The 23,081-nt window shown below is 36.9% G+C and overlaps 3 protein-coding genes across 3 annotated transcripts; all 3 read left to right on the forward strand.

The window, feature by feature from the left end:
* Positions 1-11,238: 11,238 nt before the first annotated feature.
* Positions 11,239-13,325, forward strand: LOC113741137 (transcription factor MYB35-like). The gene is made up of 3 exons (XM_027268615.2): positions 11,239-11,426; positions 11,567-11,696; positions 12,383-13,325. The coding sequence occupies exons 1-3, from the start codon at positions 11,285-11,287 to the stop codon at positions 13,188-13,190; spliced, it is 1,080 nt and encodes a 359-aa protein (XP_027124416.2). The 5' UTR covers positions 11,239-11,284; the 3' UTR covers positions 13,191-13,325.
* Positions 13,326-13,711: 386 nt separating this feature from the next.
* On the forward strand, positions 13,712-17,207 carry LOC113741446 (uncharacterized). Its single transcript, XM_027268979.2, has 4 exons — positions 13,712-14,389; positions 16,075-16,188; positions 16,317-16,601; positions 16,737-17,207. Exons 1-4 carry the CDS (start codon positions 13,811-13,813, stop codon positions 16,932-16,934), a joined length of 1,176 nt encoding a protein of 391 aa, XP_027124780.2. The 5' UTR covers positions 13,712-13,810; the 3' UTR covers positions 16,935-17,207.
* A 3,157-nt stretch (positions 17,208-20,364) lies between these two features.
* On the forward strand, positions 20,365-22,483 carry LOC113741546 (uncharacterized). The gene is made up of 2 exons (XM_027269083.2): positions 20,365-21,684; positions 21,891-22,483. Exons 1-2 carry the CDS (start codon positions 20,824-20,826, stop codon positions 22,044-22,046), a joined length of 1,017 nt encoding a protein of 338 aa, XP_027124884.1. The 5' UTR covers positions 20,365-20,823; the 3' UTR covers positions 22,047-22,483.
* Positions 22,484-23,081: the final 598 nt, after the last annotated feature.

Below are 23,081 nucleotides of genomic sequence, written 5' to 3' on the forward strand. Positions count from 1 at the left end.
GTTGTTGCTGTGTTTGCATTTGCGGTGCCCAAACATGACCCTCCCTACTATGATCAAAAAGTGATGTATATCACTGACTTCAAAAAAAGAAAAAAAAGAAGGCCCAAAGAAAAGTTTGGTACGCACAATTGAGAGATCATTTGACAACAAGTCAACTCTACTTTTAGGATACTTTAAATTATCAGGTTTTAAGTCTGTTAAGTCAACAAATAAAATAGCTGTTAAAAGTAGAAAACACCTTTGCTCATTTCATTTTTTACTATTTAAAGATTTTTACTATTAAACTTGATTAAACCGACAATCCAATCGGCCAACCACATGAACCGTACACTTAATTGGATTGGGTTGCTAGTTGGACTGCAAGAAGTATTCTGTTGAAATATTAACTATCATCAGTCAAAAATAAAAAAAAAATCAACAATTTGCAAAAAGTTCTTAATATTGGGTTGCAAGGTTCGAATACACGATTCATGACTTCTCATATAAAAGTTAACCATTTGCTGATCATAAATTAAAAACCAGCAATTTTTTTAAAAATTTCTTAATATTCGATAATAAGGTTCGAACACACAATTCATAAATTAAAAACCAGCAATTTTTTTTAAAAAATTTCTTAGTATTTGATAATAAAATTCGAACACACAATTCATGACTTTGCTAGTATGCTGGAACTAACAAACTTAAGTAGCAACCGCTAAATCACAATACTCTTTTGTGTTAATGGATCATTCTATTTATTCTATAGTATTCGTAATGATGTCATGTGCTTTATTATGGGATTAACTCTTTGAGTAATACTTGTTACACATCATACTCTTTGATTTGCTAATGTTGCAATTAAGGAGGCTGTTAGAGATGCAAACTCCAACTTCACTTTCATTGCAAGGACCAAACTTCTTTCAAGAGGAGTTGTGAAGGTCTTTACAGGTTGATTGATAGCTATGTTAGGCAGTGGAGAGAATGTCATATAAAATTGTGTCAAAAAATGCAAATTGTTTTAGTTTTGTGGGTTGTTATCCGATAAATTCACAATAGTTTGTATTTTAAAGGATTACCAGATTTCTTATGTTTTGTTTTTGGCTGATTCTTTTTCAGAATGGAGTGAAAAAAATGACATTATGCACTTGTCAAAGATATACACATCATATTGTCCAAATTCTTCCTTTTGGATAACTTGAAAGATTTTGGTGTTTTTGATTTTGAAGGGAAGAGTGTGCTGTAGAATGTCTCTGAAGCTCATATCAATTGCCTTCGTATAAGGATTGCTTTCTGAGTAGTGTATTAGTAACATATGCTGGTATATGTACATAACTTACATTTAGTGTCTTATCCATTGGTGTTAGCCTCGGGTTTCTTTTTTTCATCTGCAGGGCTGTGAGAAAGAAATGGCAGAGAAAGAAAGTAGTGGTATTGATGAGCATAAGAGTGAAAGCATTATGTGATTGTCATTAGCTCTTGTTCATTCGACACAGTTGAAAGATGTGCAGTTTTCGACACAGGGGTGTCCGGGTCAATCCTTACAGGGCCCAATTAATCCCCTGTGGTCCGGGCCCGGCGCCCAACCCGGCCCGAACACGTTAAGTGCGTGGAGGAATCCAGCGGAGCGGAGACTCGAACTTGTGATCTCAAGGTTCACTGGTGAGAGGCGCTGCCGCTGGACCATTCACGCGGGGCGTGCAGCGAGGGATTGCTATGCTCGAAGATGATTTCTCAGTACACCAAACATCTACTCTTTGACAAGTGCACACTGCTGAACCGGTCAACTTGATTCAACCGATCAACTTGCACCATAAACCCACTGAACCGGTCCATTGTCGGATTGGTGGCGGGCAAATGAGGAAAAAAGGAGGTGCAACCTCAGTCTTTATGAGGTTTTCAAAAAAATACATCAATATTTATAGCAAATAAATATCGACAGAACAGATTGCAAAGTTAATTGGACGATGAAGTAAATGAACTTTTCCTTCAATTCGAGTGTTATGTAAGGAATATGAGCTATTGTACGAAACTCAATCTGCATCCCTAAATTTAAAACGATAGAATACAAATAGTATTTTATTAGAGCCGTGAAAGTCTCAAATACTAATACAAAACAACGCTTAATTTTTTTTTTGGTTGAAACAATGCTTAATTGATTTTTTTTTTAATTTTTCTATCAGGGAAAGGGTGAAATTTAGGAAGCTGGGAAGAAGTATGGATATTTGAACTCAAAACCTCTACGTTTTAAGGTGCAATCTTAACAATTAGACAAAGACCTTCTTAGCAACCCTTAAGGATGGCAATGCGCGGCCACCCGCGGGGCGGGGGGTGGGGGGAAAAAATTTCCCCCTGCTTTAAAAAATAAATATATAAAAAATATAGATGTATATAATTATATATAATATATAATTTAATTAATTACAAACTTATGATAATGATATTATTAGTTATATGTATTATATAATGTATATTAGCATATGTATTATAATTGATATTATCAATTATACTAATACTTATATATGTGTACTAATACAAATTATTAATTAGTTATAGTAAATTTACTAATACATTTATACTAAATCCCTAATTACACTTAATACAATAACATTTTTTTTCTCAAAAACAAAGCACAAACACAATAATAAATTAGTGATTGTATTTGTGCAAAAAGTGAAAACTTGACTACTTTAATTGTATTTATTTCATCATATTGGATTGTATTCAAATAACTTTTGTTTGATTATTTTTATAAGTTTCAATTATGAAATTACAATGAATAATAATTTGGTGATGTGTTGATATTTTAGTACTTAATTATTTGTTAAAATTTAACTATAATAAAATTATATAACAAATTTTTATTAACCCCGCAAGGGAAGCGGGGACAGGGCGGGGGGAGCTGGGAACGGGGGATGGGGCGGGGGTGGGGGGAATTTGTAGGCAGCGGTCCCCCGCCCCAACCCCGACCCGTTGCCATCTTTAGCAAGACTTCATTGATTATTGAATAAGTTCGGGGCATCAATTTCACATTGATATAGAAAGTGTTTGAATTCAGGACGAAAGGATATGCATTTTTTTTGTCAATAATACATGTGAAGTGTCTTTTATCAGCGGCCTTATATCACCGAATAGAAAGGGAAAAACGACAAGTATGGTAATATATGTTGCATTAACTTGTGATGACTTTTGGTCCAAAAGATATAATTTCCCTTTAAATATGGCATTGTTATGGAATGAATCGATTGCTTTGCATTTTTCTTATTCCAAAAATTGGTAATAGCATTTGATTGATGTTTGACCACAGACTTCAGTTCATAGTCACCATAGATTAATTAAAGCTTGTGGTTGGTTGATCATAGTCAGCAATCAGCACACGTTAATGAAAACTTGCGTCTGTGGAGAGTGGCAAACGGCAATGAACGTTATTATTACTCTAACCCAAGATTATATATATATATATATATAATATTTATATATACTAGGAGGAATGTCGCGGGTGTTTGGCACGTGTGGTTAAAGCGGATTTTTTATGTGTTTGTGGTGAGCAAGTAAATGAAGATAAACATAAGATAACAGTGCATATTAAGTAATACTAAGGAAATATAACTTCTACTGAAAACCATTATGAAATGCTGAGTGTAAAGGCTGAAAAAATAAAGCAGTTCTGGAAGCCGAAAGGGGGAAACCCAAAGAATGTGAAGGAGGAAGAATTAAAAGAGCCATAACTGATGCTCAGACAATAACTCAGCAGCATACCCACATTTATTGGTTATTTAATTGGGATGTAAATAGTGTTTTATTGCTGATAGAGAAATTGTTTTAAACGGCTGAGCTTCAGACATAGGAAACCAAAGCAGGTGTTAATACAATTATGAGTGTTTCAGATAATTGAAATGGAGTTATACAGCAATTACAGCATTGATTCCCATTTCAGTAATTGCATAAAAACACACGCTTATATGAATTGGACCAAATGCACAAATGATCGACAAATAAGCCCACATTCCACAAATACCCAGATATGTCTATAAATACAAGTTTTAAATGTACAAACATGGGAGTTTTAATGTAAAAACACCCAAACACATGTTGCAATCAGTTGAATCAAAACTTTGAAAAAAGTAACACATTTTTCAAATTTCTAAATTGCCTCCACCCATGCGGTTGAAATTCAGCTCCCTCTTTGACCAAAACTCAATCTTATATAGTATAAGGATATATATATTTTAGGAAATCCAAGATTATATTTTATGGGTTAATTGCACTATATAGGGGGAAATGTTGCGCTTTGCCTATCCAAACTTTTGTTTATGCCGACTTTGCACAAGAATGGCATTCAAGTGTGAATGCTCTTTTTGTTTTTTGTTTTTTAATTCCACAGTATTTCTTTTTACATATTCTTCTTCTTTGTACTTTGGACTCCTTGATTTTTTGATGACCTAATACTAGGTGTTTTGCTAATATCTGGTGTTTAGTTTAGTTTTATTTTATTTTATTTTTATTTTTGAGATGGGTTCAAGGAAAAGTAAGGGTTTGGTGGAAGGGGAAGTGTGTAGAAACGAAGAGTAGAAGGAGAAGGAATAGAGAATGAAAATTTTGTTGGGGAATAAAAAAAATAAAATGTTTCTAAAATTTGGGTATATGTTGATCAAGAATCATTAAAATTAGAGCAATGTTTTCATTTTAAAAAGTTGTATGAGCATAGAGCAATTGCTTCTAAAGGTTAAAGGCATTTTACTCTTTTAGGAATAGAGTAATTTTTTTTTTTACTAACAGATTTAGATCATGTCATATAATACGAATTCAAATTTAAAAGTTAAATCATGCATATGTAGCATATATTTGTAGCCGCTGATGTAAAAAACAAACACTATACTATATCAGTGTATAAAAAAAGTTAATACTAAGCAATATATATAAAAAATGGTTTTCAAAATTATGCTCCTATTTCGGATCTTTTTGCAAGTCACAATATGAGGATCCTCAAATCGTAAGATTCTAACAAAAAGCTCAAAATAGATACACTTGTTTTCAAGTTAATAATAGTTCATGCAAAAAAGAATAAACGGTTGTAGAAATATAATATTAACCTGAATTAAAGAATTTTAGTAATGGAATATTCCGACTAAACAATGAGGGGGCAAAAAAGTAAGAATCACGTATTCTTTCTGGATGCATTTTGTAATTACCATACAAACTAAAGTCACTTGAGTATCTGTACTAGAGATTCTTCCAAATGCTTCATGAAGAAAAATGTAGTAGTAGTATAGTACTACATCAAGAATTCAAGAATTGGGCTATCAAGAATTCTTCAAGGCTTTCTTCGTCTTCCTGTAATTGGGTTATCAAGAATTCAAGATCAAAAGAAAAATAGAGCCACCAAAAAATATCATTGCTGACAATTTTGTGTATACTATATAATTGGTCTGTAGACATTTAGAAATTAAGAATTGAATTCTCTGCAGATTGATTTCTCTTTGTAAAAGAAATTGAACAGAATAGAAAATTTGTGTGGAAAAAAATTCTACCAGTACAAATTTTTTTTTAAATTATTGCTAATTCCCATCTCAAATCTCGCATTACAATCAAATCCAACTCAAAATAACAGCCGAAGGAGTTGGACAGCTGCGCAATATTTTCTTAAGATAAAAGCGGAAACGTATGCAAAAGTTAAATTTGATATTCAATTTTTGTATATATGTCATGAATTCAAAGATAACAGTTGAAATCACGTCAATGCTAGACATTTCAATCTCTTGTCGCATTGAACCGGAGAAATTGGTTAGAGTAGCTTCTTATGTATAGCTTGTGGATTTTTAGTAAGCTCAATGCTTTCTTTAGATTTTAGATTTCTTTTTTGGATCATGAACAAAATTATAGTTCCTCTATATATATATATGAATGGCAAGATGAGTAAGTTACCATCCAGTTTCTAACCATCTATAACGTGGCTGGAAATACAGAACAAGAAGAAAAAAAAAATTGATGAACATGATGATCAAACTTGATTTATAAAATTTCAAGCTGGCCAAGAGGTCCTTGTCAGTCAGTTAATTAACAAGACAATAATGCTGGTCGAGCCGAATAATAAATAAATAAAGGTACTGGGCTAACGTATTTTGTGTAATGATGCATTTGGGAGGATTCAAATACTACGTCCTTGGCTATAGGATTATTACCCCAAATCCAATTGCTACCTGCAACAAATGCAGATGAAAACTATGCACTCAACAGAAGATACAAAAACAGCCACAACTAAAAGAAAGTCTAGACACTCCCAAATGGAGGGTCGATGTTTCCATTAAGCAACTTCCTCGTATTATTCTGGCATCGTTTTTTTTAAGTGGAACTCTTGTCTTGTGGGGATATTAGTTTGCATTTATGGAAATATTGTTAGGTTCACGAGTAAAGAATTATGTTTCACATTGGTCTGAGAGATGAAAAAAGAGCGATTAATATGTAAATAAGTGTTCGAAATATAATAGTTTAAGTTTTTGAATCAGAATTGAGTTTCTGACTTATATATTGGATTTTTTGATGGATTTTCTCGAGTTGTTTCTCCCTAACAAATACTATGACCATAAACTTATCCCTCAATGAAACAACATTCATCTTATCTCATCAAATAGGGGGTTTTTTTTTTTTATATTAGTATTGGATAAATTATTGAGTTACTAACTTACTATTAACACCTATCAATTGCAGGCACAGATACTACAAGGGCATGCAAGGGGGTGGCGATATTGCCAGAGCAATTTTTTCATAAAAAACAATTTCACCCTTGTCTAGTCAAATGGTTGAAATCTAATTCCTAACTTCTTGGAGACTGCCCAGGAATATAAACTCAGGCAAATTTTTCTTATGGAGGTTCATACTTCATAGAATAGAAGTAAATGCAAATTTTTTTTTTTTTTTTGGGGTTGTTTGGGGTTCTCAGATTTTTAATGGAGGAGGGGACCCAACAACGACGTCGACGAAAGTCAGTCAGTCTGAGCTCTGTGGGAGGGTCAATTTTGGTGTCAAAGGCCAATTGCTGAGTTACTTGAAACTTGAAAGAAGACTCATACAACGGAGTTCATTTCAGTCACATCGAAAATTAAATGTTGTTTGATGCATTGTCAAGAATAGGGAAAAAAAAGCAACAAAAAAAAAAAAAAAGAGAGACGCCCGCAAGGTTGATTCAGAAGTAGTGGCGATTTTTTGGAACACAAAAGTTTTGGAATCGAAACTACTTTCTGGAGCACCCGTGACTCGCTCAGGTAAACATTGCGTAGGACCGTGACGATGTACTCTGGTTTGGTGTACTTGCTCGGATTCAAATGGCTCGAACCGAAACATGTTTCGAGTTATTTAAAAAAAAAGCGGAAAAAGAGAGACAGCTGAAACTATGGGTGGCAATCGGGTCCAAATCGAGTTGGTGGGTCGGGTTGAGACCCAGGTATAACAGAAAATTCGCTGACTCGAACCTGACCAGTCAACCCGAAACGGGGTCAAGATATTTGACCCGAACCCGAAAATTTCGGGTTGACGGGTCGACCCGAAACTTAATTTTAATTTATTAATTTATCGCTGGTAATTTCTAATAAAACCAATTTTGCACAAGACTAATTACATAATCAAGTAATAAAAATTAAAATAAATAATCCCAAACCAAATCTAAAATAAATTAAAACACCGTAAAAGTGTTTTATCCCAAATCAAATATAAAATAAATTAAAACAGTGTAAAAGTAAAAAATAATATACTACATTATTTGTCCAAATATAATAATTTCAACTTCACACAAGTTAAATAAACTCATTTAGGATTAAGTGATTAATGCCTTTGGAAAAAAAAGAATAACTTAGTTTAGTTAGATAAAATAATTTTTATGTTTATTAAATTATTTTTAATTCGTAAACGGGTTATCGGGTCACCCACAGGTTGATCCGAATTCGACCGGTTTTCTTTTCGGGTTTATCAAGTTCGACCCGATTCTGACCTGAATCCGCAAAACCTGAGCTCAAACCTATTAATTTCGTGTTAGATTCGTATCGTGTTTTCAGGTCGTGTCGAAAATTGCCACTCCTAGCTGAAACTGAAGGGGCTTGGCTTAATGTATTTTATTTTACCTTTTCTTGGATAGCACTACTACTACATTGCAACATGCACATGCTTGAACAGCCAAATCATACTCGTAGAGTTAAGAAAAACAAAGTGTAGATTTATGATTCATTCAAGTAGTTTGAGGTGGACATTATCCAGAAGATATGAAACTTTCAGAGTTCTTATCGATTAACCTTTAGGACTAATAATAAATGGAAGACATTATGCAGGTGAAAATTAGCTGAGCAGTTTATTAAGTATTACTTACTAGTTTTATATGAATAGAATGTCGCTTAGTAATATACTAACACACGCACATCTATCATCTATGTAGATGTGGATATAAAAATGGTTATGGGAAATCTTAAATTTAATAATTGCTGAGACAAGAAGTATGTCACCGCTGGGTGCCACATGTCCTCTATTCCCAACCAGGAAAGGAAATTATATTACTCGCATTTAAAAATAATAAAAAAAAGGATCGAAGTAGTAGTAAATGATTTCGGCATACTTTGCAACAACAAAATAAAATATATTATGTATGAATCTCCGACTCGGAGTTGAGTTGGCATTTGTCACATCTCCTGCGTTTTGACCTGTCTTATGGCCTATTTGCTGCTCACACCGCTTTGATTCTTTCTCTATTCTATTGTTGAATGTTGTTGTATGGACTTTTATTTGAAAAGAAAAAAAAATTCTTTGGGCCCATCTAATCTTCAGATTTTTGCAGCAGATGAATTGATGATGAATCATCGTACGTACCTACGGCTACTAGGCTCAAGAAGACCGGATCAACCAGTCAATTTTCCATTATTTGCCTCTTTCGTTCCGGTTTCCAACGTCGTAGGGTTGCAATCGAACCAAACTGTCCGATAGCAGTTAGGCGAAAAATTCAACTTGAACTCGAGTTGATCAAGTTCAAATCGAATTCGAGTAGTTCGACAGCCTTATCAAATCGGGTTCGAGTATCCAATGACAAGATTCGAAGACTTGTCGAGTCTTATCGAATTTTTTAATTTTAATTTTTTAATATATTATTATTATTATGAAATTATCCATATACCCACAAAAAAAAAAGTCTTTGGGCTTGTCTTCGGATTTTTAAGCAAATGATTAATCATCGTACCTGCGAGGAATGGCCTGCCCTGCATCTGTTACAATTGCTATCTCTAAGTAGTAAGTACTTGCTAGGCTCAAGAAGACCGGATCAACTAGTCAATTTTCCATTGTTTGCCTTTTTCCGTCCGGTTTCCAATCTACTGCATTGCTTTAACCAAAGGTTGTAGGGTTGCAATCGAACCAAGTTGCTCAAGAGCAGTTCAGTGAAAAATTTGACTTGGACTCAAGTTGATCAAGTTCGAGTTGAATTCGAGTAGTTCAATAGGGCTACCAAATCGTGTTCGAGTATCCAATGACAAGATTCGAAAGTTCGTCGAGCCTTATTGAATTTTTTTAATTTTAATTCTTTAATATATTATTATTAATATGAAATTACTCTTGTACTCACAAAAAAAAAAAAAAAAAAAAAATATTTGGGCTCGTCTTCGGATTTTTGAGCAAATGATTAATCATCGTACCTTAATTTTTGGGCCAAATTTTTCTGCTCTATATCATCATGTTCATAGTTCATAGTTCATGCCCAGACCGTGTGGTATCAACACTCGGAATCTAGTACTTCTATTTCCACACACTTGGGAGTTTACGTCGTATGGAAATATTCTTACATACATATTTGAGGTCCATCGTGGTGGGTTCAGCTATAAATGGGGTGCAACAAAGCATGAATGGTTATTGATTAGGTAGCTAGGCTAGTTTTCCAGCATCAAAATGGTGTGAGTTTGGATCGGTTATAATTAGATGATGGGTATAATTGGATCAATTCATTTGCACCCTTTTAATAAATAGATCAAAATGAGTCACCCATTTATATCAATGAGTATGGATATATCTAATTACACAACATTTATGACTCACTTCAAATTTTATTTTATTTTATTTTTTATTTTTCGCATGTCGTATGATAAGAAATAATAATGACATTTTATTGTTATCAGATTGGTAGAAAATTCAAAATTTTCTGTTTAACATCCACTAAAAATCGAGTTTAAATATTAACTTACTTTTAAATGGGTATAAATTTTGGGGTGGAAATTTTTGGGGCCCAAGAAGAGCCTGATTTACTTTCTGTGTCAACATGCCATAGCCATTTTCTTCCTGTTGTCCATCTGAGAAATCAGACTGGTTTTGTCCAAAGAAAACTACGGTATATAAACCTTGTTAAAGCCATTTGCTACAACTGCACCTCACCTTTCCATTCCAACAACATACATGCATAATCGAAACAGGACCCTGATAGTTGGAACTGCCTTTGTAACCCCTCACCTCACTGCTGCAGAGTGGAGTTTGTCGTTCAAAACTGTACCAATTAACAGGAGAAAAACAAAGAAATCATAGAAAGATTGCAACTTGCACTCATGGAGGGCATCGAACACAGCGCAAATAATCTCCCCAGCAAAAATATGGTTATTAATTGGCCTCAATTGCCTGATACGTAGCCAGTTATCTAATAGCATTGTACATCATTCTTGAAGAGTTAGCCAGGATAATGGATAGGTGGATGTACTCAACTAATAAAGCCGTAATGCTCTTTGATATAATTAGCTTCCAAGGCCGAAGTTAAGAGCATTGTTAACTTTGCACAGAGCTCCGGCTGTTTGAGTACGTACCACACCAAAACGGTGGATTCTGAGGCTCATGAAGGCCTTCCCATGTAGGTAGGTTTGTTTAATTAACTGGTTGAATGTGATTATAGTAGTAGTATCATCAAACTCGTGAGCATTTTTAAACCGATGCCAATGTCCACTTCCTTTCGCGTGATTGTTTGTGAGGAGCAATTTGATCTCAATTATGATTTAGTTCTCAGTTTCAATCTACATTTAACCAAATTAATCACCCAAAATGAACCTGATCTGCAGCTCGTTGGGCGAAGAGTGCAAGGTACGTGTGCAAGTGAGTTATTTCGAGTCTTTCACTAATAACAAATAGAGGATGCATCCGATCATGCGAAAATAGCTAGCTCAGTGCGAGTCCCCCCACGCATTTCTTGCTTTTCTTGTCAACAGCTATATTGAAACGTTTTTAAACTGCTTTCACGTATAGCTCAGTGCCAGTCCCCCATGAATCCTTCCTGCAATATTATATAGATTGCTAGATGTAAGATATGGTGAAGCCTCCTTACTGTGACAAGATTAAGATGCAAATGAAGGAGGTTCATTTGACAGAAGAGGAGGATGCAAAGGCCCATGCCTATGCACCAAAGCAAGGCACAGGCAATTGGGCAGCAGCCATGCCGAAGAAGTCAGGTACCGTGATAAATGATTAACGTGGCTGTTTAAGAGAACCAAAGGAGAAGGATCAAAGTCTTCATGATGGAATAATTAATTAATCGAATTTTGTTTTGTTTCATGAGTAATGTACTTCTGTGCATGATTGTGTTTACCAGGAGCCAGGAGATGTGGGAAGAGTTGCAGGATAAGGTGGAGTGGTAATCAAAGGCCCGATCCTGGGCATGGAAGCTTCACACCCGAGGAAGAAGACTTAATCATTAAGCTCCATGCTGCAATAGGGAGCAGGTGAGTCCTATACGTAAAAATTGTCAATATTTGCATTCGCAGGTCATATTTTACATTGATGATGCCGATCAGACTTACCAAATATGTTTAGTAACTTTTCCCAGGAATGAAGTTTTAGCTGGGATATATGCCTGCCCTGCTCCTCTGTAAATATTCTGGCAGGCTAGAACACGAATCTGATTCCCTGCTACTAAGTTGTTTCCCTTAATAATATAACAGTCTGGAGAAGGAACTGGATTCTACCAATCATCATTGTTCATATAGTAGTAGTATTTCCTCAGCATACTGGATGCTATCTTCTGATTGACATCCAACTTCCAAAATTTCCTATGGTTCTACCAAAAATATGACTGGCAATGCAGACTATGCATATTCTGATTTTGATATTTACCTACCCTTGTCATCTTAGCTATTGTCATCTCTGGGTCATTGTGGTTTAAGCCAAAACTGACATGACAAGATTTGGATATCTGCAGTTGATCAACTTTCATCACTAACTGAATAAGTTCTAGAACAAAATGGCAGAATTGTCTCAGCTCCTGCTCAGAGCTGGCTTTATAAGTTTACGTAATAACAAATGTATCGGTGATCACTTGTTTGGCTTTTAGCTGCTACGATTGTTTTGATACTTTTGCCTGGTGGAAGGAACATGAGCGTGTGTGTCTCATGTAATTTCTGCAGTGCAGGTGGCCGATAATAGCACAACAACTTCCAGGGAGAACCGATAATGATGTGAAGAACGTCTGGAACACTAAGCTAAAGAAGAAGCTCTCTGCAATAGGAATTGATCCAGTAACTCATAGGCCCTTCTCCCAAATTCTTGCAGACTATGGAAACCTTGGCGGCTTCCCAAAAGCTAGAAATCGATCTGGCTGTCTCAGCAGAGACATAAAGAATGCATTTGTGCTAAAATCTGAACAATCTCGTGGCCTTCCAGAGAGGTCTTCGCACTTTGACAGCCATTTTGGAACAACAATTTCACCACTCGCAGTGGAACCATCCAAACACCATTTTATGAGCAACTGCAGCCATATCTCGGCTGCCCGCAATCAGTCCCTTGAACTTCTTTCTCAGCTTCAGGCCATAACAATGGTTACAGAAGCCTCAACTTACACCAATACTGCAGCCCAAATCCCTGCCGAATGCTACTCATCATCTGCATCATCATCACCGGAATCTCCGCCCTCAGCTACCAACCAAGCCGTTGCATCTCCAAGCTTCAGTTGGTGTGATTTTCTTCTTGAGGACGCTTTTGTGCCCACCACATATACTGAGGAGAGAGAGAACGAAATGAAGCTCCCACTAAGTTATGATCCGAAGTCAAAAGAAATGAAACTTTCTGTTGCAGCAGAAGAAGAAGAAGTGGATATATCAGCCAAGACAGTTGAAGCTTCAGCAATCTCCTGCGGTTCATTTGTTGAAGCAATGCTTGAAGGTGAAAATGAAATGCTGTCAGATTTCCACGGCCTCTTGGAAGATCCATTTTACTACTAGCTCAATGATACGTACCATATTATATGTGCCTTGCAAATTTCCAAGGAGTAGCATGAATCATGTTAGGATGATTGATTTCAAACCCCTTGCTTGCTTTCGAGTCCATAAGGGGCTAATAATATGATCTTTCAATAATTCTTGGTGACATCTTTTGATTTTTGATTTTTTTTTTTTGGAAGCAATAGAAAATCCTGAAAAGCTTTAACTTGATGTATAGTTGAGCAAGTCATCAACTGCCATGCACCTACTTTAATACAAATACTAAACAATTTTCATATTTTGAGCATTTCTACATTAACCCCCCCCCCCCCCCCCCCCCAACCCCCACCAAAAAAAAAAATCACAAAAACCAATGGTGCATAAAGGTGTTTCAACAATTTTTTTTTAAAAAAATAATAATATTGGTGAATAGAATTAGTCTCTATAATATCAAAATATAGTGTATGCTATTTTTACAAATATGGTCAATTTCATGTTTAGTAGTAATGATAAATAATTGCCACCAATTCTTGAAAGCCAATTACTACTATTTAGTACTAGTAACTTTTTAACTGCTACAAACACCTGAAGAAGAAAGAAAGAAACAAAGAGAGAGTCCGTCGCAAGGGGGAGAAGAAAAGATGGTGGCGATATCGGCGGTGTACAAAGGGAACCTCCACAAGGTTCCCACCGACGTCCCTCGCAAATGGCTCATGCCTTCCCGCCAAATCTCCCTTAAAGACTTCAAAACCCTTCTCCGACGTCGTTCCCGCGCCTCCCTCTCCCGCCTCCCCCAATTGTCTCCGACCCCTAACCCTAACCCTGACCCTAATTTCAGAAGTGCTGCTCATGACAATAGTAATGATAATAATAATGACAGCGACAATGAAATGGTTAATAATAACGATAAAAATGCTTGCGCTGAGATTATTATAGCTCAAACGAAGGAGGCGCCTAATGATAAAGAGGAGGAGGAGGACGACGACGAAGATGAGATCAGGGTTGAACAAGAAGGGTTAGTAGGTGATCAAATCGGATCTGGCGCATCTGAAACGCTAGTATTATCTGATGAGGTTGCCCTGGAGAAAAATGACCTGAATGCTGCTGCTGCTGTGGAACAGGGGCAGCAGCAGCATGAGGTCACAGAACAAGAGGACGAGAAGAAGAATGAGCAGCAGCAGGAGGAGGTACCACTGCTGCTCAACCCTACCGCACCTCAGGTAATTGGGGTTCCTTTTTATCTATTTGTGAGCTAGTCGATCTCGGTTGCATCTCATGATTTTTCATGCGTTCAGTTAATTTTGCCTACTCCGCTATGTTTCAGCAACTTTAACTTATCGAAGATATGAAAATATACTTGCAAGTTATTCCTTTTTTTTTCCTTTTTGGATTATTTTCTTGTCGATATGATATGTGTATGGGCTTCTTTTTCTTTGCAGTGAAAGCAATAATGTCCCGTGAATTATTCTGAGAATGTTGTTGTGACGAAAGAATGCACTTCTGTTCGCTTTCATATGACTTGATTTCTTGATTCATGGATGTTGGTGACCACGGAAAAAATTTGGTGTTTGAACCCACATCTGGGTTCACTTCTGTAAAGAGAGAAAAGGATTGTCTATTGGCATCTTGGTCGAGACAATTGCTTTGGTAAACAGTTATGCGTCCAAAATCATTTCTTTTTAATGTGTGTTCTGATTTACAAAAACGGATTTTTTCACTTAAGGCTCCAATTGAATGAGGCTTTTAGTGAGACTATCTTTTTGAGTTCAACAATCCTCATTCACCTTCTCTTTTTGTTGTTCTTCAATGCTTCAATATCTGTTTTTCCTCGTTCTCTAAGTGTCTTAAATAGCTCTATTAGATGCTTACATCTCCCTATTCCAATTATCAAACATTGCCGTGTAGGATTCTATCTCTATACTAATTAATAACTGAGAACAAATGTAATCCATAGGCACAGAATACATGACCAGGAGATTTTACTTGCAAACTCTAATAGATGCATTACCATTTTGATGGGAAAATCTGCTTCTCTTTGTACTTTTTAAAATCAGAGGTTTGAATCAGCTGGTGCAAGATTGGGATTGCCTGCATTCCGTACTTCGATTTCTCAAGATTTGCACATCTTTTTCTGGGATTACGAGTTCAAGTCTGATTTAGAATTTTGATCAATGGTGAGAAACCACAATGGATATTGAAGTTTTCTCCATCTCATGTACCTGGTTTCAAATGATTGTTTAACCTTCCCATTGCACATTTATTAACGATATCTGCTTAGTCTGCCTTAGAATCTCTTGTCTAGAAAATTTTCAACAATTTCAAGTAATTATGGGAACTTCAGATTCAAGATTTTTAATCTGGTTGTTGAATCGTGTGCAAGTAGCAGATTATTGTACCATTGCTTGTTAGGGCTAAGTATGAATATTTTATCATTTGCTCAGAAGGAAAGAAAATTGGCTGGATAGTGTATTTCTTGAATGTATTCCGGAGTCTAGCTCATAAGCTCAATAAATGCCTAGTTAGTTAAGGCCCATATATATGCATATATACACACGCGCGCGCGCGCACACACTGTCTTGGCTCTGTAGCTGTGGAGGGGGAAAAATGTAATTGACAGAGCTTTAGGGGTGGTGGGATTTAGTGTTTTTCAAGCAGATGGACCCTGCTGGTCAAAGGCTGTGCATTCCAAGATTTTTTGAGTAACTGTTGCATATATGTGCCTCTTATAGGACCCAGTTATAAATGAGTCTTTTAAAGGTCAACTGTGTGACATGAAGGTGGCTGACAGTTTATTAGACGTCCTGATGTGGATTACACTTCTCTAGTGATCTTATTTTTCTCTTATTTGTGCTTGCCATTCATGATTAACTTCGGCTGAACATTTTCTTTTTCTCATTTTTCACAGACAACCAGCAAAGAGGATGAAGAAAGTGATAAATACAAAAGAAAGAAGGAGGTTGAGGAGAAACTAAAGATTTTGAAAGAAAAAAAGCATGGTCTGGTGCAGGTGCTAAAACAGGTAATGCTAGGTTCTTTTCTTCACTTGTATGATATTCTAGATGGATTATCAAACTCTTCAATTTTAAACTTCTTTTTGAGTATGACTTTATATTCATCGAATATGCTGTTATCCATTGTGTTTAATAGATCCAAAATGCAGAAGAAGAACTTAAGAGGCGAAGCAGTGGACAGGGCATGGCGGTTTGTCCATCTGTTCCACTTCAAGTAGACATTCCAACTGATACTGGGTCAATGACTAGGCTTAACACTCCTAGAGTTGGCTCAGATGGAACCCTTGGCGGTGAGGTGGACGGAGGGGAAAATGATGGCATGTTGAACCATAATCCCGATGCTCGCCATTTGCTTCATATGAGCAGCAGCTCCCCTTCCCCTTCTTCAGATTCTCAACCCAAGAAGCCTGCTTATAATGTGGTAAGTTGTCACTACTGTTTCAGAAAGCTTCTATGAAATTTTCAAGCCTCTCATTATCAGATTTTATATCCATCAAAGGTTATTTCATTGGAGTTCAGTTTCTTGACATTTAATGTTTACAACAATTTGGATCAGGTTCCAAACCCTGCAAGAGCCAGTTTAGGGGTCTCCAGTCCATCACGCTTTGCGCCAACCGGTCAGCAGGGACCGACTTCAAACTTGCCAACCGTTTCGGTATCAGGGACCAATTATGTTGCCTCCTCTCCCTCTCCTGCTGCATCGGGCGGAACGTCAGTTTTTAGAGAGAGTAGGGTCCCAAGTCCGTGGAATTAGAAGCAATATTCTGTTAAACTGGAGAGGTATCGACAGCATGAAGACATTATTTAGAATATGCTGTCTTTAATGTTCTTAGAGCTTGAGTAAGTTACTACGCCTTTGTCAGTGGCATTTCTGGTATCCGAGTAGTTTAATTGAAGGTATTGCAATGACCCAGTTTTGGTTCAGAGAGAGGTTGAAATGAATGTTTGCACTATTGTATAGTTAAGGACTGCGTGTCCATGTGTGTGCATCAGATAATAAATAAAAAGTTAACAGCTCTTTAATAAAGGGTCATGTAATGTAATCTGTCTCTGTGCTACGAAGCATACAGCTTGAGTTGTCTGCTAATTCCTTTTAGACTTTTTCTCTAATCTGAAACCCAGATGTGCCTATGAGCTTTTATTTAGGGTGCCTGTAATGCATTGATGGTTTCTGTTAGAATCCCCATGCAGTCGTGCTACAAACTGCTTGATTGGTTCTTTAATGATAACAGTGGATTGTTGTGGGGGGAAAAAGTTCTTCCCTAGTTATTATATCCACTAATTTTGAAAGTTGACATGGTTAGAAGTTGAACATTGTGATTGGCTTCATCATTTGGCCGGTGGCATTTCTCTATCAGTCCCCCGTACGGACCTTTGAATTTCCACTCCAGCAACTATTGCAGTTTGAATATCCGGCGTAGAATTTTCGGCATATCTATCGTCTTTACCTTACCCATAGTGTCTCGACTCCTGGGGTAGTCTTGACTGCTACAGCCTGGCTTTGAATGATGCAACCAAATTCAAAGAGGATGACATGCATCATAAAGGTGCAAATATTCTCATGTTCATTAGCTTTTAAGTTCATAGATATGCGTCCCCCAGAACAATAGTTATGAATTACACCACATGCTTGCCACAAACAACAGCGGACAAATAGCATTGGGGGAAAGAGGTGCCACCAGCTGTAGGGTGTGGTGCCAAAACCAATCAGGTAGACTAAGACTAGACTGTCCGCCTCATTATTGAACAAGCATCAGTTTCATCATTTGGAGCGTATTCAAAGATCTTCCAAACGTGCATTGTGGGTTGGGGAAAGATGAATGAGACGACAGCAACAACCAAACAATCCCCCAACCCTTCACCCCTCCTGCCTAAGCCTAACTCACTATATAAATATGTATGGGCTGCACAACAAAATCTTGAACTCATTAGCAAAAGTCACCCCTCAATATATATATATGTATATATATCTTCAACATATGTCCTCTTTATTTATGTCTTTCCGTTTTCTTTTTCAAAGCTATTTGTTATGCTATTGCCGAAAAGACTAAATTATTGACTGTTGTTTGTGTCCATATCTATATTTAGCCTTATTTGATGTCTTGTTTGTTCTAAGAAGAATTCCCTTTTAAGGCAGAAAAATGGGTTTTCTTGCTACTAACAAGTGTAATTTATCTGAACGACGACAGCTTTCTACTACTTTGGACCTTTGGTGGATTCAACAAAAGAAGATAAGATGTGGAGGAGGAGGAGGCGGAGAAAGTTGATGGTGTAAAACGAATGTGTGACTAATCATGTTTGAATCGAATCAGACTCTTTACGGAGGGAAAACTCTTTCAATATTGTCCCTTCTTATTTTCATCAGTTTCAAACGCGAGATTTTAAAAGATGTAAGTCCCTTCTACCTGCATTTATTAGTGTCTAGTCTATACCCTGAGCTACGTTGTTTGTATTTATCATACTCACTTCACTAGTAACGATAGTCTAGGGCAATATGAGAAATGAGAAAATAATGCGTAACAAATATTTTCTTTTTTTAAAAAAAGAGAAAAAGAAAAATTGGATTCTTTAAAATTTTCCTCACCCGTCCAAATCAGATTTTTATTCTGGTCTAGTCTGGTGAAGTGTGATGGCTAATTACTAAGGATAATTTCAGAAACATGCTATGCTACAAGGTTTCTAACAATTTCATTCAACACCTCTCAATTTTGAATAATTATACTAACTTCCTTCACTTATAATTAATTCCTACTCCAAAAAAAAAAAAAAAAAATCATACGAGCCTACAACTACAATCAGTCTTCCGTTCTCAACCAATGCCTAGTTCTCTCTTTTCTCCCGTTCAAAAATCGTTTGTTATCGTACCACTAGAGCTTTTTCCTCGCCATTTTTTTGCAAATACTAGCGAATTAAAATTGCCAAATCACAAGTTGTCAGAGCAAATTTCTTTACTGAATTGGATGAATGTGATAAGGATGGCAGTGGTAGAGAATAGAAAATAAAAGTGATGCCTAAAAAACAAAGATGGATTGAGGAGGGTTACATAATATTAATTATTGTTATGCCAATTGCGCAACAAAAATAAGGAATAAAAATCTGCTATTATTAAAAGCTTCATTCATTTGGGTTTCTTTGATTTGCAGACTCATAGGTGGTGGTGGTTTGGCTAATGATTTAGGGGATTTGGTCTTCGGTTTTGCTCTGGTATCAGTAAGTGTAGTTAGTATTGGTGGTGAGTTTGACTATCTTGTATTGGAGTTTGGAGTGTGACATTTTAAAAAAAAAAAAAAAAAAAGAAGAAGAAAAGATTTTTTCAAAGCATGTCAATCAAAATTGTGGAAATTTCAGGATTGAATTGAAGTGACTTGATTGATGAGTTAGGTAGGGCGATGGTGCGTTTGCAATGGCTATAATATTAATGAAAGTGATGAGTGAGCTCTTCATCTCACTTTCTTTCTTTTTTTTTTTTCTAACATAAAAAGGTATCTTAGCGTTTTTTTTTTAAACCCAATTCAAGATTTTAACTTAATGTTTTCAAAATTTAACACGTTCAGGTGCGTTTTGATAAACCAAAATGAAACATATGAGATGGGTGATATTTTGAATTTCTTAGACAAAATTTGTTTCAAAAAAAAAAAAAGTGATCGTACTTCACTCGCTACTTAACATGATGATATACATACACTAAAATGTACCACTTATTTAACAATTCAGTAATTTAACGGATTCACACTTCAGAGTGTTAAATTTAATACTTAACAATTCAACAATTTAATAAATTCAAACTTCATATTTCATATTACGATTTTCAAACTTCAATTTTATCGACACATTATTATCGAAACAGTAAAAGTAGGGAATGTAGATGTAACTTTTAAAATTAAAGGAAAACTTCGTGCTGTAGTCAGAAACCTGGCCTTGCTTGGATTGAAGGTTTTCGTCGGAAAATATTATCGTTTTCCGTGATCACATTTCCCTATCACCTTTTTCCCTCACATATATCAAATCGCTACAGTAATTTTTTCATGAAAAATGACGGAAAATGCAATCCAAACACAACCGATTGAGTTACCACTAAAGATGATTACTTTCCGTAGTCAAGGGGAACCCATCCCCTCGTCCTCCGCACTCGCCGCACAATACAACAAAAGCAAATCACATCTCAGCAGGCTCACCACAAAGCTCCCATCCATTGCATATACCCCCCAACTCCTACGTTACTCTCCCCGCCGCTAATAACATAAACGCACCATATATCCTTCACTTCTCCAACTCAAAACCTGTTCACTATCCCCTTCCATTCCCTCTCTTTTGTAGATAGAAGAAAACTACATCTATCCATTCGTCATCCCATCCTACCACTCTACCCATTCTTCATATAGTGACCAGTGGCCTCTATATTCTTCCAATAGCCTCATCATCATATTTTTAGTAGTCTTTAATAGCAGTAGTAGTATTGCACTATCCTACTAGGACTTAGGGGGGAGTTAGGACCCCAACAATTCCTGCAAAAAGCCCCCAAAACAACAACAACTAAACGCCACTTCTCAAACTCAAACCCAAAGGTGCAACTTATCATCATCAGCAGCAGCTCTAAGTTCTAACTAAGGGAGCCAAAAGCCAAAAGTAGTATCCTATCCTCCATGGATCCCACACTCCTCAAAAAGCACCCAACAAAATCCACCACCGCCGCCTCAAAAATGCCTCCTCCGGATCCCATTCTTGTTGCCTCCCCTTCCTCCACCGCCACGACCACCACCATCCAAAACATATCCAGCCACTTCGCCAAGTTGTATGCGAATCACAGGTTTCTTGCTTCCTTAAAAGCCTCCTCACATCCACACGCTCATTTTCATCAAGAAGAAGAAAAGGGTCTCAGAGATGATTCCTCTGCTTTAGACAGCTCCTGCGTAGCTTTGACCAAGTCAAGTAGCCAGCACGGAAGAATTCATCGTGGAGCTGCACCGGCTGATTTGGCCTCGGGAAATGAAGAAAGCTACGGCACGAAAACCAAGGTTAAAGAAAAGGACAACAGGAAGTATTCTCTTGTTAATGTCAAGAAGAAAAAGCCCCTGGCTGATGCTCCTCCAGCTCAGAAGGCTTTATTAGACGGCCATAAATCTAATCTTAGAATCAAGAAATCATCGTCAGGAGCAAGAGAAGGAGCAGCCCAGAAAAAGGAGGAGGAGTTCTATGACGGGAGGAGAGGCGTGAAGAAAGCGTATGGCTTGATGTCGAAGAGTCTTGAATTGGAGAAACCTAATCAAGCCACGCCGTCGTGTGAAATGAATAGACCATGTATTTCGCTTGCGGTGAATGGCAGAAGGAAGTCATTTTGCTGCTCGCAAGCTGAGTTGGCTGACTTCTTTTGTTGCACCGGCGTCAAGGTTGTGGCTGTTGACATGCCGCCCTTTATGCAGATTCATGCTGTCGATTGTGCCAGAAAAGCTCGTGATAGCTTGGAAAAATTCACTTCCAAGACTCTTGCTTTTACCCTCAAAAAGGTACTCCTGCCTGCTATAGCATCTGTCAAAAGAGCAATCAGTAATCATTGTGGGCTTTTTGGTTTAGGTTCTGTGATGTGGGGCTTTCCTTTTTTTTGTTTGTTTGTTTTTTTTTTTTTCCTTTTGGGGGATCAATTCGCTTGCTAATCAGCAGGCACGCTGGTTCTTGAATTGGTTAGTCTCAGTTCTGATTTTCTTGCTTGCAGGAATTTGATGGGGTTTATGGACCAGCCTGGCACTGCATCGTAGGGACCAGTTTTGGTTCCTTTGTGACACATTCAGTAGGTGGCTTCATGTACTTCTCAATGGATCAGAAACTATACATCCTCTTGTTCAAAACAACTGTACAGAGAGCTGATTGAATGATTTGAAGGTTGAAAACTGTTCTTACTATTATATAGGGGAAATTCGGCACTCACAAAGGCAGGCCTTTTTCTCCCCCTTCCAACTTTGTACAATGTCAGCAGCCTTTTTCTCCCATGGATATTTCTCTCGTACTAGTTACCTTGTCGGTAGGCTCTTTTTTGAAGTAGTTACAGCACAAAAAAGAAATACTTTCGACTCCACTAAACTTGTGGGGGGTTTTTGTTTAGATGTTAGTACATTGAGTCTCAAGAAAACTTGTTAAGATAGCCCAACAATCAACATATATATATACCTCTTCTACTATGCTTCTATGTAGGTTTCGGTGAAACTGTTGAAGATAGTGCTGATTTTTGTGGACAGCATATGGTGATTTAAGTAAATTCGAAGTGTAGGATGATGATATATGAGGCTGCATTTCTTGTTCTTGGTTCCATGTCGGGTTGGCAACTTAGCATCCCACCATCAAAAAGAATGAATGAAGGGCTTGGAACTTGTAAGGTCAGCTAGGGTCCTCCCCTATTCCCCTGCCTGCCTGCCTGCCTGCCCTGGTCTTTGGAGATCAATGAGTGGTGCTTTTCATTTCTTAGTCTGAACAATTATTGCTTTAAGCAAAAAATTTGACATTATTGAGAGTTGAGATAAAACGTACCACTAGTACCTTCTGTTTTGCCGCAAACCAACCACACCCCACCTTAAACAGCCCCAGTCCCACCAACCAAAAAAAAATCTCTCATTGCTGATCATTTCTTTTCCATAGATTTATTACTATTATTTTTGGAAAGGGAGTTGTTATGTACCCTTCCTGGGTTAATCTCTTGCTAGTTGTTGCCTCATTTCATCTGTGGTTCCCTGTTGGAATGGCCCAACTACTATTCTGAATCCGTCCAAAGTATCATATGAATTTTTTTTTTTCGTATTTTGGAACTTTGGAGGGGAAGAGAACTGATGAATGAACGAACTCCTATCGGAGTTTTACCTGTTTGATAATTAATTTTACTTAATGTTGAAAATTAATTCATTCCGAACCTTTT

Source organism: Coffea arabica, chromosome 4e (genome assembly GCF_036785885.1).
Source record: "Coffea arabica cultivar ET-39 chromosome 4e, Coffea Arabica ET-39 HiFi, whole genome shotgun sequence".
NCBI lineage: Eukaryota > Viridiplantae > Streptophyta > Magnoliopsida > Gentianales > Rubiaceae > Coffea > Coffea arabica.

Coding starts and splice junctions, on each gene's coding strand:
- LOC113741137 (XM_027268615.2), top strand. CDS start 11,285: ATGGTGAAGCCTCCTTACTGTGACAAGATTAAGATGCAAATGAAGGAG. Junction 11,427..11,566: donor AGCCATGCCGAAGAAGTCAG/GTACCGTGATAA, acceptor TGTGTTTACCAG/GAGCCAGGAGATGTGGGAAG. Junction 11,697..12,382: donor CATGCTGCAATAGGGAGCAG/GTGAGTCCTATA, acceptor TCTGCAGTGCAG/GTGGCCGATAATAGCACAAC.
- LOC113741446 (XM_027268979.2), top strand. CDS start 13,811: ATGGTGGCGATATCGGCGGTGTACAAAGGGAACCTCCACAAGGTTCCC. Junction 16,189..16,316: donor TGGTGCAGGTGCTAAAACAG/GTAATGCTAGGT, acceptor TGTGTTTAATAG/ATCCAAAATGCAGAAGAAGA. Junction 16,602..16,736: donor AGAAGCCTGCTTATAATGTG/GTAAGTTGTCAC, acceptor AATTTGGATCAG/GTTCCAAACCCTGCAAGAGC.
- LOC113741546 (XM_027269083.2), top strand. CDS start 20,824: ATGGATCCCACACTCCTCAAAAAGCACCCAACAAAATCCACCACCGCC. Junction 21,685..21,890: donor TTGCTTTTACCCTCAAAAAG/GTACTCCTGCCT, acceptor TCTTGCTTGCAG/GAATTTGATGGGGTTTATGG.